The sequence below is a fragment of the Entelurus aequoreus genome, linkage group LG19, assembly GCF_033978785.1.
Source record: "Entelurus aequoreus isolate RoL-2023_Sb linkage group LG19, RoL_Eaeq_v1.1, whole genome shotgun sequence".
NCBI lineage: Eukaryota > Metazoa > Chordata > Actinopteri > Syngnathiformes > Syngnathidae > Entelurus > Entelurus aequoreus.
The window spans coordinates 19,167,999-19,181,058 of NC_084749.1; the positions used below are offsets into that span (position 1 = coordinate 19,167,999).

The following is a 13,060-nucleotide window of genomic DNA, read 5'->3' on the forward strand; positions in this document are numbered from 1 at the left end:
GATGTCCAATAATGGCTTTTTTGCCGATGTCCAATATTCCGATATTGTCCAACTTTTAATTACCGATTCCGATATCAACTGATACCGATGTATACAGTCGTGTAATTGACACATTATTATGCCTATTTTTGTTGTGATGCACCGCTGGATGCATTAAACAATGTAACAAGGTTTTCCAAAATAAATCAACTCAAGTTATGGAAAAAAATGCCAACATGGCACTGCCATATTTATTATTGAAGTCACAAAGTGCATTATTTTTTTCAACATGCCTCAAAACAGCAGCTTGGAATTTGGGATAAGCATGAGGAGCTTGAGGTGGGCGGGGTTGGGGGGGGGGGGAGGTTGAGGTGGAGGGAGGGGGTGGGGGGGTGTATATTGTAGCGTCCCGGAAGAGTTAGTGCTGCAAGGGGTTCTGGGTATTTGTTCTGTTGTGTTTATGTTGAGTTACGGTGTGGACGTTCTCCCGAAATGTGTTTGTCATTCTTGTTTGGTGTGGGTTCACAGTGTGGCGCATATTTGTAACCGTGTTAAAGTCTTTTATACGGACACCCTCAGTGTGACCTGTATGGCTGTTGACCAAGTATGCCTTGCATTCAATTGTGTGTGTGAAAAGCCGTAGGTATTATGTGACTGGGCCGGCACTCAAAGGCAGTTCCTTTAAGGCACGCCCCCAATATTGTTGTCTGGGTGGACATCAGGAGAAATTCGGGAGAATGGTTGCCCCGGGAGATTTTCGAGAGGGGCACTGATATTTGGGAGTCTCCCGGGAAAATCGGGAGGGTTGGCAAGTATGGCTGGGAGACAGAACTGCTCTGTACTTCTCCCTACGTCCGTGTACCACTCCGTACAGCGGCGTTTTAAAAAGTCATAAATTTTACTTTTTGAAACCGATACTGATAATTTCCGATATTACATTTTAAAGCATTTATCGACCGATAATATCGGCAGTCCGATATTAATCGGACATCTCTATTTTTTTTTTAAATAAATCAGCGATGTGGTGAAGTCGCAATAATTGAAGCGCGATGTGGCGAGAAACGACTGTCGGGGAGATTAGAAGTCAACCGGGAAATCGGAGCTCAAGTTGGCTGCAAAGGTGACGACGAGGTGAAGAGAGTCTAAAGAGATGGCAGCAGTACGGAGGAGAAGGAGAGGCTGATAGGGACTTTGCATACTTTGGTTAATGGACACCTGCTGTTGGAGAGGGCAAGTGCATTTGTGTGTGCGTGTACATAAATGAATCATGAATGCATGAAGATTTGAACCAGTTCATTATCTCTTATTATCCTCTGCTTGGCCAGGAGTGACAGCGTATCACCAGGGACATTTGCAATACGGTGGTAGAATCACCCAAAGCAACCTGCACACGTACACACAGACAATTTGGAACAATGCACTATATTTATAATAATTTTGCTAATGGGGGCACATTGACTCTATAAAGCAAACAAGAAAGGTTTCAAAGTCATTTGCTTATCTATTTCCATTGCAATGGTATCAATTTCTATCCATCCATCCATCCATCTTCTTCCGTTTACCGAGGTCGGGTCGCGGGGGCAGCAGCCTAAGCAGGGAAGCCCAGACTTCCCTCTCCCCAGCCACTTCGTCCAGCTCCTCGCGGGGGATCCTGAGGCGTTCCCAGGCCGGCCGGGAGACATAGTCTTCCCAACGTGTCCTGGGTCTTCCCCGTGGCCTCCTACCGGTCTGTAGGGAGGCGTTCGGGTGGCATCCTGACCAGATGCCCGAACCACCTCATCTGGCTCCTCTCGATGTGGAGGAGCAGCGGCTTTACTTTGAGCTCCTCCCGGATGACAGAGCTTCTCACCCTATCTCTAAGGGAGAGCCCCGCCACCCGGCGGAGGAAGCTCATTTCGGCCGCTTGTACCCGTGATCTTGCTCTTTTGGTCATAACCCAAAGCTCATGACCATAGGTGAGGATAGGAACGTAGATCGACCGGTAAATTGAGAGCTTTGCCTTCCGGCTCAGCTCCTTCTTCACCACAACGGATCGATACAGCGTACGCATTACCGAAGACGCCGCACCGATTCGCCTGTCGATCTCACGATCCACTCTTTCCTCACTCGTAAACAAGACTCCGAGGTACTTTGACTTTTTAAAACGCCGCTGTACGGAGTGGTACACGGACGTAGGGAGAAGTACAGAGCAGTTGCGTCTCCCAGTCATACTTGCCAACCCTCCCAATTTTCCCGGGAGACTCACGAATTTCCCGGGGCTACCATTCTCCCGAATTTCTCCCGATTTCCACCCAGACAACAATATTGGGGGTGTGCCTTCAAGGCACTGCCTTTGCGTGCCGGCACAATCACATAATATCTACGGCTTTTCACACACACAAGTGAATGCAAAGCATACTTGGTCAACAGCCATACAAATCGCAAAACTTTTGACAAGATCTCTCATTTTCTTTGCATTTTTTGAGCCATCTCTCTTCATCGGCACTCCGCTGTTTGTGCCACACTCGATTGGAGAAACAATGTCGGCGTAGCTTAATTCCCGGCCTCTAAATTTGTATTAATTAAACATATTAAACTATTAATCGAAGCAACACAGTACTAATTGATTTTTTTTTTTTAATCGAATGAATCGAAGAATCGTTGCAGCCCTACTGTGAATGAGCTTGTGGGCGGTCTTAAGGGAATCAGGCTACAGTTTAATCAGTTGTTTTCCGCCTGATGCGAGTGTTTGACTTGACTCTATTCAATATCGCAGAACATTATCTTCGTACGGTAAAAAGTACGGATGTCCGACAATATCGGACTGCCGATATTATCGGCCGATGAATGCTTTAAAATGTAATATCGGAAATTATCGGAATCGGTTTCAAAATGATCGGTATCGGTTTCAAAAAGTAAAATGTATGACTTTTTAAAACGCCGCTGTGTACACGGACGTAGGAAGAAGTAGAGAGCGCCAATAAACCTTGAAGGCACTGCCTTTGCGTGCCGGCCCAATCACATAATATCTACGGCTTTTCACACACACAAGTGAATGCAAAGCATATTTGGTCAACAGCCATACAGGTCACACTGAGGGTAACCGTATAAACAACTTGAACACTGTTACAAATATGCGCCACACTGTGAACCCACACCAAACAAGAATGACAAACACATTTCGGGAGAACATCCGCACCGTAACACAACATAAACACAACAGAACAAATACCCAGAACCCCTGGCAGCACTAACTCTTCCGGGACGCTACAATATACACCCCTGCTACCCCCTACCTCAACCTCCTCATGCTCTCTCAGGGAGAGCAAGTCCCAAATTCCAAGCTGCTGTTTTGAGGCATGTTAAAAAAAAATAATGCACTTTGTGACTTCAATAATAATAAATATGGCAGTGCCATGTTGGCATTTTTTTCCATAACTTGAGTTGATTCATTTTGGAAAACCTTGTTACATTGTTTAATGCATCCAGCGGTGCATCACAACAAAATTAGGCATAATAATGTGTTAATCCCACGACTGTATGTATCGGTATTGGTTGATTAAGAGTTGGACAATATCGGAATATTGGATATCGGCAAAAAAGCCATTATCGGACATCTCCAGTTTTTTATGATACATTTCTCAATAAATCATTATTTTAAGCAACAAAATATAAATTGAAGGGTTTTTTCTAACCAAATGAATCGATGCAGCTCTATAAAAGTTCGTTGTGCACTTTATTTATGGAACAAAGCGACACAGAACAAGCCCACTGGTATCTCCTGGTAAATCAGATGCATGCATAATTTAACTTGACACTTGTCTCAAAAAAAAAAAAGAAAGTGAACATGGACGTCGTTTTCAGGGTCGGCGACGTGGGCGCAAATAGATGTGCATTTTCAGTTTGGGAAGAAAGGAGGCCGCTTCTTCTTCCTGTCATAGATCAAACACGGACTTGGGCTTATTAAAATGCATGCAAAGATAAAATGACAAATGGGCCGAGCTGCTGAATGATTAAGCAAGGCCTCGCAGCACCGTCGCCGGTCTCCAATACGATAACGCTGATGTTTTTGACAGTCGTGTCCGTGAAGTTTAAACGACAACCAGCCACATATTTATTTTACTCTCAACCCACTGTTCGCACGCTTCAAACCAGTCCGTGGTGGTTGAGGATGGGTTTAAATCAGAGGCTTTTATTTATATATTAACCCAGCATGTCTCTGCAGGAGGTATAATAAAGTAGTATTGATTGATTGATTGATATGCAGGTCACTGGGGTTAGTGCTAACTCTGCTATAGTGGCATGATAGTGTTTTCCCCTCTCTGTGTACTTCGGGCCAGGAGGCAATAACCGCAGGCATCACCATCAACGGTCCAATCCTTCAACGAAGTTATTTCATGCGCAGTTGATTTTATGTAAATTGATTGACACTTTGGAAAGGGGGCAGCGTCTGCTTCTCGCTCGAGCCATAACTCTCACCGTTGTGATCGTAGGAAAAAAGCAAAAGAGGGGGGGACAAAAGCAGTCGGTAAGAAAAGGGATGGAGCACGATCAGAATAAAATTGTTCTTTAGGAGTGCCACGTTAAATATTACATGTTTACCCTTGACTCTTGACTTTTACAACTAGGGAAAGATGAAGCCATTATATCGATTAATTTGATTAGAAAAATATTTGATTTACAGTGCATCCGCAAGGTATTCACAGTTTGTTCCACATGTTATTATGTTACAGCCTAATTGGAATAAATTCATGTTTGTCCTCAAAATTCTACACACAATACCCCATAAAAACAATGTAAAAAGTTGTTTTTGCAAAAATGTGCCCATTTATTTAAAATGAAAAACTCAAAGACAAAAGCAGTCGGTCAGAAAAGGGATGGAGCACGATCAGAATAAAATTGTTCTTTAGGAGTGCAGCGTCCAAAATGTAATAAATTCATGTTTGTCCTCAAAATTATACACACAATACACCATAAAAACAATGTAAAAAGTTGTTTTTGCAAAATTTGCCCATTTATTTAAAATGAAAAAATAAAAAAATCACAGATAAAAACAGTCGGTAAGAAAAGGGATGGAGCACGATCAGAATAAAATTGTTCTTTAGGAGTGCCGTGTCACAAATTACATGTTTACCCTTGACTCTAACAACTAGGAATACCCGTGTTAAGGCTGCAAGGATTAATTCATTATATCGATTAATTTGATTGGAAAAAGCTTTAAATTTCAGTGCATCCGGAAAGTATTCACAGCTTGTTCCACATATTATGTTACAGCCTTATTCCAAAATGGAATAAATTCATGTTTGTCCTCAAAAATCTACACACAATACCCCATAAAAACAATGTAAAAAGTTGTTTTTGCAAAAATTTGCCCATTTAGTTAAAATTAAAAAAATTAAAAAATTAAAGGGAAAAGCAGTCGGTAAGAAAAGGGATGGAGCACGATCAGAATAAAATTGTTCTTTAGGAGTGCCACGTTAAATATTACATGTTTACCCTTGACTCTTGACTTTTACAACTAGGGAAAGATGAAGCCATTATATCGATTAATTTGATTAGAAAAATATTTGATTTACAGTGCATCCGCAAGGTATTCACAGTTTGTTCCACGTGTTATTATGTTACAGCCTAATTGGAATAAATTCATGTTTGTCCTCAAAATTCTACACACAATACCCCATAAAAACAATGTAAAAAGTTGTTTTTGCAAAAATGTGCCCATTTATTTTTTTTAATTTTTTTTATTTTTTTTATGTCCTGCCCAGCTTCTCGGGCAAATCATATAGCAGATGTAGATGTCCATATCGGCTGTTCAGATTTACTTTACAAAAGAGAAGTGTAGGATACTTCTCTTGTTGCCTTACTTGTATTTTGACTTTATTAAATGTATTTATATTATCATTTGGTGCAGCCGGGCCGGAGCAGGAGGGGATAGAAAGAGAGAAAAAGGAAGACAGAGGGGGGAATTGTGGGGACAAGAGGGGGATTAGACAGAGAGACAAAAACAACAACAGCAAACACAACAACAACAACAACAACAGAGCAACATCAGCAAATACGACATGTACAAATATGATGGTAAAAGTAATAGCAAATAAGCAGTTAGCAAAAATTTTAAAAAAAATACAGAACTGAGCATTATTACACTAAAAATGGAGCAATATGAATACCAATAGAAATAGTGCTATTGATAATAAACAATACCAGTACTTTACCTTTATTATCAACAATACAATTGTTCAAATGCAACAATACATATACGTAATGATAACTTGAGATACGAAAGAATGCAGAAAAATGGAGGGGAAGAAAGAGAAGCAACCTTAACCTTGTAGATTGTTATAGTAACAATAGGTTAAGCTTTGTCAGCGTGCCATGTGTTATACCCAGTTTACCCTAGGGCAACAACGTTAATGTATGTTTGCCATTTATTTAAAATGAAAAACTCAAAGACAAAAGCAGTCGGTCAGAAAAGGGATGGAGCACGATCAGAATAAAATTGTTCTTTAGGAGTGCAGCGTCCAAAATGTAATACATTCATGTTTGTCCTCAAAATTCTACACACAATACCCCATAAAAACAATGTAAAAAGTTGTTTTTCGCAAAAATTTCCCCATTTATTTAAAATAAAAAAATAAAAAATCAAAGACAAAAGCAGTTGGTAAGAAAAGGGATGGAGCACGATCAGAATAAAATTGTTGTTTAGGAGTGCCGCGTCACATATTACATGTTTACTAGGGCTGCGAATCTTTGGGTGTCCCACGATTCGATTCAATATCGATTCTTGGGGTCACGATTCAATTATAAATCGATTTTTTCGATTCAACGCGATTCTCGATTCAAAAACGATATTTTTCCAATTCAAAACAATTCTCTATTCATTCAATACATAGGATTTCAGCAGGATCTACCCCAGTCTGCTGACATGCAAGCAGAGTAGTAGATTTTTGTAAAAAGCTTTTATAATTGTAAAGGACAATGTTTTATCAACGGATTGCAATAATGTAAATCTGTTTTAACTATTAAATGAACCAAAAATATGACTTATTTTATCTTTCTGAAAATATTGGACACAGTGTGTTGTCAAGCTTATGAGATGCGATGCAAGTGTAAGCCAAAATTGTTCATTTTTATTTAGTTTTATTTAGATTTTTTTTTTATAAGTGTCTAATGATAATGTCAATGAGGGATTTTTAATCACTGCTATGTTGAAATTGTAACTAATATTGATACTGTTGTTGATAATATTCTTTTTTTTTTTTTCACTACTTTTGGATTGTTCTGTGTCATGTTTGTGTCTCCTCTCAATTGCTCTGTTTATTGCAGTTCTGAGTGTTACTGGGTCGGGTTTGGTTTTGGAATTGGATTGCATTGTTATGGTATTGCTGTGTATTGTTTTGTTGGATTGATTAATAAAAAAATAAAAAATAAAAAAAAAATAAAATAAAATCGATTTTTGAAAAATAAGAATCGATACTGAATCGTACAACGTGAGAATGGTGATTTGAATTTGAATCGATTTTTTGCCACACCCCTAAAGTTGACCCTTAACTTTTGACTTTTACAACTATATTGATTAATTTGATTAGAAAAATATTAGATTTTATTATTAGATCCGGAAAGTAATCACAGCTTTTTCAACATGTTATGTTACAGCCTTATTTCAAAATGGAATAAATTCATTTTTGTCCTCAAATTTCTACACGCAATACACCATAAAAACAATGTAAAAAGTTGTTTTTGCAAAATTTGCCCATTTATTTAAAATGAAAAAATAAAAAAATCACAGACAAAAACAGTCGGTAAGAAAAGGGATGGAGCACGATCAGAATAAAATTGTTCTTTAGGAGTGCCGTGTCACAAATTACATGTTTACCCTTGACTCTTACAACTAGGAATACCCGTGTTAAGGCTGCAAGGATTAATTCATTATATCGATTAATTTGATTGGAAAAAGCTTTAAATTTCAGTGCATCCGGAAAGTATTCACAGCTTGTTCCACATATTATGTTACAGCCTTATTCCAAAATGGAATAAATTCATGTTTGTCCTCAAAAATCTACACACAATACCCCATAAAAACAATGTAAAAAGTTGTTTTTGCAAAAATGTGCCCATTTATTTAAACTAAAAAAAATAAAAGAGAAAAGCAGTCGGTAAGAAAAGGGATGGAGCACGATCAGAATTAAATAGTTTTTTAGGAGTGCCGCGTCACATAGTACATGTTTACCCCTGACTCTTGACTTTTACAACAAGGAATACTCGTGTTAAGGCTGCAAAGATTAATCCATTGTAACGATTAATTTGATTAGAAAAAGCTTTGATTTTCAGTGCATCCGGAAAGTATTCACAGCTTTTTCCACATGTTATCTTACAGCCTTATGGAATAAATTCCTTCTTGCCCTCACAATTCTACACACAATACCCCATTAAAACAATGTAAAAAGTTGTTTTGGGAAAAATTTACCCATTTATTTAAAATAAAAAACTACAAATGTACATAAGTGTTCAAAGCCTTTACTCAATAATTTCTTGATGCACCTTTGGCAGCAATTACATCCTCAATTATTTCTGCATACTATGCTACAAACATGGCACACCTATTTTTGCCCCTTTCTCTTTGCAGCACCTCTCAAGCTCCATCAGATTTTGATAGGAAGTGTTGGTTTTCACCCAGGATGTCTCTGTGCATTAAAAGTTAAGTACCACTGATAGTCTCACACACACTAGGTGTGGTGAAATGACTCTCTGCCTTTGACCCACCCCCTTGTTCCACCCCCTGGGAGGTGAGGGGAGCAGTCGGGAATAGTTTTGGTGATTTAACCCCCAATTCCAACCCTCAATGCTGAGTGCCAAGCAGGGAGGTAATGGGTGGTATGTGAGTGCTGTGATCAGTGTGGTGGTGAGCAGCGGAGATCGTTTTTTTTATTAATTTTTTATGGGCTGCTTGTTATTATTTTTATTTAAAAGTGCAATTTCATTGTTGATGTGATTTTTTTGCAAAAAATAAAATAAAATAAAAGTTAAAGTACCCATGATTGTCACACACACACTAGGTGTGGCGAAACTATTCTCTGCATTTGACCCATCACACTTGATCACCCCCTGGGAGGTGAGGGGAGCAGTGAGCAGCAGCGGTGGCCGCACTCGGAATAATTTTGGTGATTTAACCCCAATTCCAACCCTTGATGCTGAGTGCCAAGCAGGGAGGTAATGGGTCCCATTTTTATAGTCTTTGGTATGACTCGGCCGGGGTTTGATCTCACGACCTACCGATCTTAGGGCGGGCACTCTAACCAATGAGCAAAGGCTGTAAATACGTATGTTTATTTTTGCAAAAAAAAATATTTTAAAAATAAACTTTTCACATTGTCATTATGAGCTATTGTCCTTAGAATATAGAGGACAAAAATGAAAATATTCCATTTTGAAATAAGGCTGGAACTTCACAAAATGTAGAAAAAGTGAGGCGCTGTGAATATTTTCCGGATGCACCGTATATTATGTTGCTTCCATTAATCGTTGAAGTGTAACTGATAAAAATGTACATGTAAATCAGGACCGTATCATTTGCGTGGAACTTTAAATACGCGGACATAGTTTCCGCATGGACGTTGCAATAGAGCACAATTTAGTAGTGGTATGGTGGTATTAGTTGGTATGTGAGTGCTGTGATCAGTGTGGTGGCGAGCAGCGGAGATTGTTTTTTTTATAAATTTTTTATGGGCTGGTTGTTATTATTTTTATTTAAAAGTGCAATTTCATTGTTGATGTGATTTTTTTGCAAAAAATAAAATAAAATAAAAGTTAAAGTACCCATAATTGTCACACACACACACTAGGTGTGGCGAAACTATTCTCTGCATTTGACCAATCACCCTTGATCACCCCCTGGGGGGTGAGGGAAGCAGTGAGCAGCAGCGGTGGCCGCACTCGGGAATAATTTTGGTGATTTAACCCCCAATTCCAACCCTTGATGCTGAGTGCCAAGCAGGGAGGAAATGGGTCCCATTTTTATAGTCATTGGTATGACTCGGCCGGGGTTTGAACTCACGACCTGTTATGGAAAGCAGAAAAATATTTGTTTATTTCAACTATTTTCCCCAAAATACACATTGAGGTTATAAAGTGTGTTTTATCAGATCCCTTGATTATTCTCGATTACTAAAATAATCGATAGCTTCAGCCCTAATCCTTGTACTTGTTTGCTTTCTGCAAAGAGTACGGTTACCTTGGAGTTACATTGGATTTAATTGGACTCACATCTTACACCAATTTAGTAGAGGAAGAAAAGTGAAATTTTTTTTTTTAGAAGACAGTCGGCTTATTCCTACTTTCTCAGTGCATACGTTTTGAAATCCTGCTGTGTTTTTAATTGCAAATTGGAGCTTCCACAGACCCTCCTTTGGGGGAACACCGGCATCAACCTTTCCCTGGAAACGCTTGCGCAGTCAATTATGGTAATGAATTGTCAATAAATATAAAAATTTAATACGGGGCTGTTTACAGTGACTGGCAGCTAAGGACTTGCCTCCCAGACAAATATGCTGCAGCTGCAAATATATCGAGCACCTTAATATATATCTGTAATTATTTATTTGCTTTATCAAAGGCCACAATTGGGTTCGACAAAAATACATAATAGGGAACCTGATTCAGATTGTTCTTTATGTTTTGCAGGTAGACTACGCAGTGATCGCATCACAGGCCGGGGCCACCCTCAACAATCTGTTGAGCCACGCCCAGGAGCTGGTGGCCAAACTACGATCTCTGCAAATGGACCAACGGGAGTTTGTCTGCCTCAAGTTCCTGGTCCTCTTCAGCCTTGGTGAGTCGATACAGATGACTGATGGTGGACTTAAGTTCCCGGGCCGATCTTTACCGCGGCTTTGTCCGAGTGTTCGCATGGCTAAAGAGTGTACTCGCGTGAAAGATTCCTTCGAAAGGGGTGCACACTAAGTGAGATACAATTACATTTACGTATTTGTTGTTACACTCATGCAGGAGTTACATGAATTCCATGAGTTTTGGAGCAACAAACGGAATATATATACCGTATTTTTCGGAGTATAAGTCGCTCCGGAGTATAAGTCGCACCGGCCGAAAATGCATGATAAAGACGGGAAAAACATATATAAGTCGCACTGGAGTATAAGTCGCATTTTTGGGGGAAATGTATTTGATAAAAACCCAACACCAAGAATAGACATTTGAAAGGCAATTTAAAATAAATAAAGAATAGTGAACAACAGGCTGAATAAGTGTACTTTATATGACGCATAAATAACCAACTGAGAACGTGCCTGGTATGTTAACGTAACATATTATGGTAAGAGTCATTCAAATAACTATAACGTATAGAACATGCTATACGTTTACCAAACAATCTGTCACTCCTAATCCCTAAATCCGATGAAATCTTATATGTCTAGTCCAGTGGTTCTTAACCTGGGTTCGATCGAACCCTAGGGGTTCGGTGAGTCGGCCTCAGGGGTTCGGTGGAGGTCAAAACACACCCGACTCATCGTGTAAATAAAAACTTCTCCCAATCGGCGTATTACGGATACGGAAACAGCAGAAGTCACACTGATTTGCAGGTGTGTAATTTGTTGTGAGTTTATGCACTGTGTTGGTTTTGTTCTTTGAACAAGGTGATGTCCATGCACGGTTCATTTTGTGCACCAGTAAAAAAACATGGTAACACTTTAGTATGGGGAACATATTCACCATTAATTAGTTGCTTATTAACATGCAAATTAGTAACATATTGGCTCTTAACTAGTCATTATTAACTACTTATTAATGCCTTATTTGGCATGGCCTTATTATAACCCTAACCCTCTAACCCTGGCCCTAACCCTCTAACCCTAACCCTAACCAAATAACTCTAAATTAAGTCTTTGTTACTTAAAATATGTTCCATATAACTTTGTCTTTAATTTGAAAAAAAACAACATTTTATTTTTCACTAAAGAAGGGTTCGGTAAATGCGCATATGAAACTGGTGGGGTTCGGTACCGCCAACAAGGTTAAGAACCACTGGTCTAGTCTCTTACGTGAATGAGCTAAATAATATTATTTGATCTTTTACGGTAATGTGTTAATAATTTCACACATAAGTCGCTCCTGAGTATAAGTCGCGCCCCCGGCCAAACTATGAAAAAAACTGCGACTTATAGTCCGAAAAATACGGTATATATATACAGTATACACTACCGTTCAAAAGTTTGGGGTCATCCAAACAATTTTGTGGAATAGCCTTCATTTCTAAGAACAAGAATAGACTGTCGAGTTTCAGATGAAAGTTCTCTTTTTCTGGCCATTTTGAGCGTTTAATTGACCCCACAAATGTGATGCTCCAGAAACTCAATCTGCTCAAAGGAAGGTCAGTTTTGTAGCTTCTGTAACGAGCTAAACTGTTTTCAGATGTGTCAACATGATTGCACAAGGGTTTTCTAATCATCAATTAGCCTTCTGAGCAAATGAGCAAACACATTGTACCATTAGAACACTGGAGTGATAGTTGCTGGAAATGGGCCTCTATACACCTATGTAGATATTGCACCAAAAACCAGACATTTGCAGCTATAATAGTCATTTACCACATTAGCAATGTATAGAGTGTATTTCTTTAAATTTAAGACTAGTTTAAAGTTATCTTCATTGAAAAGTACAGTGCTTTTCCTTAAAAAAAAAGGACATTTCAATGTGACCCCAAACTTTTGAACGGTAGTGTGTGTATATATATATATATATATATATATATATATATATATATATATATATATATATATATATATATATATATATATATATATATATATATATATATATATATATATATATATATATATATATATGAAGATGCCTAAGTGATTTTTAAGCTTTGGCCCATAAAACATTAATAGTACTGTGATTCTGTATGGTATCCATCCTTAGTTAAAACTAATATATTTTTCCAAAAACAAAATCTGTTTTTTTGTTCCTCAGGATGACATTTTCATACAGCATGATTATAAAACCTTATTACCTTAAAGTGTGATTCACATTCAGAATTTTCCATCCTTTTATATATGGTAGTAACTTCATTACTGCTATATAG

The 13,060-nt window shown here is 38.5% G+C and overlaps 1 protein-coding gene across 1 annotated transcript in view; it reads left to right on the forward strand.

Moving 5' to 3' along the window:
- nr5a2 (nuclear receptor subfamily 5, group A, member 2) overlaps positions 1–13,060 on the forward strand; it is a 145,481-nt gene that overhangs the window by 106,999 nt on the left and 25,422 nt on the right. Inside the window, 1 exon segment of the mRNA XM_062028049.1 lies at positions 10,639–10,786. Coding sequence (XP_061884033.1) covers positions 10,639–10,786 — 148 coding nt within the window.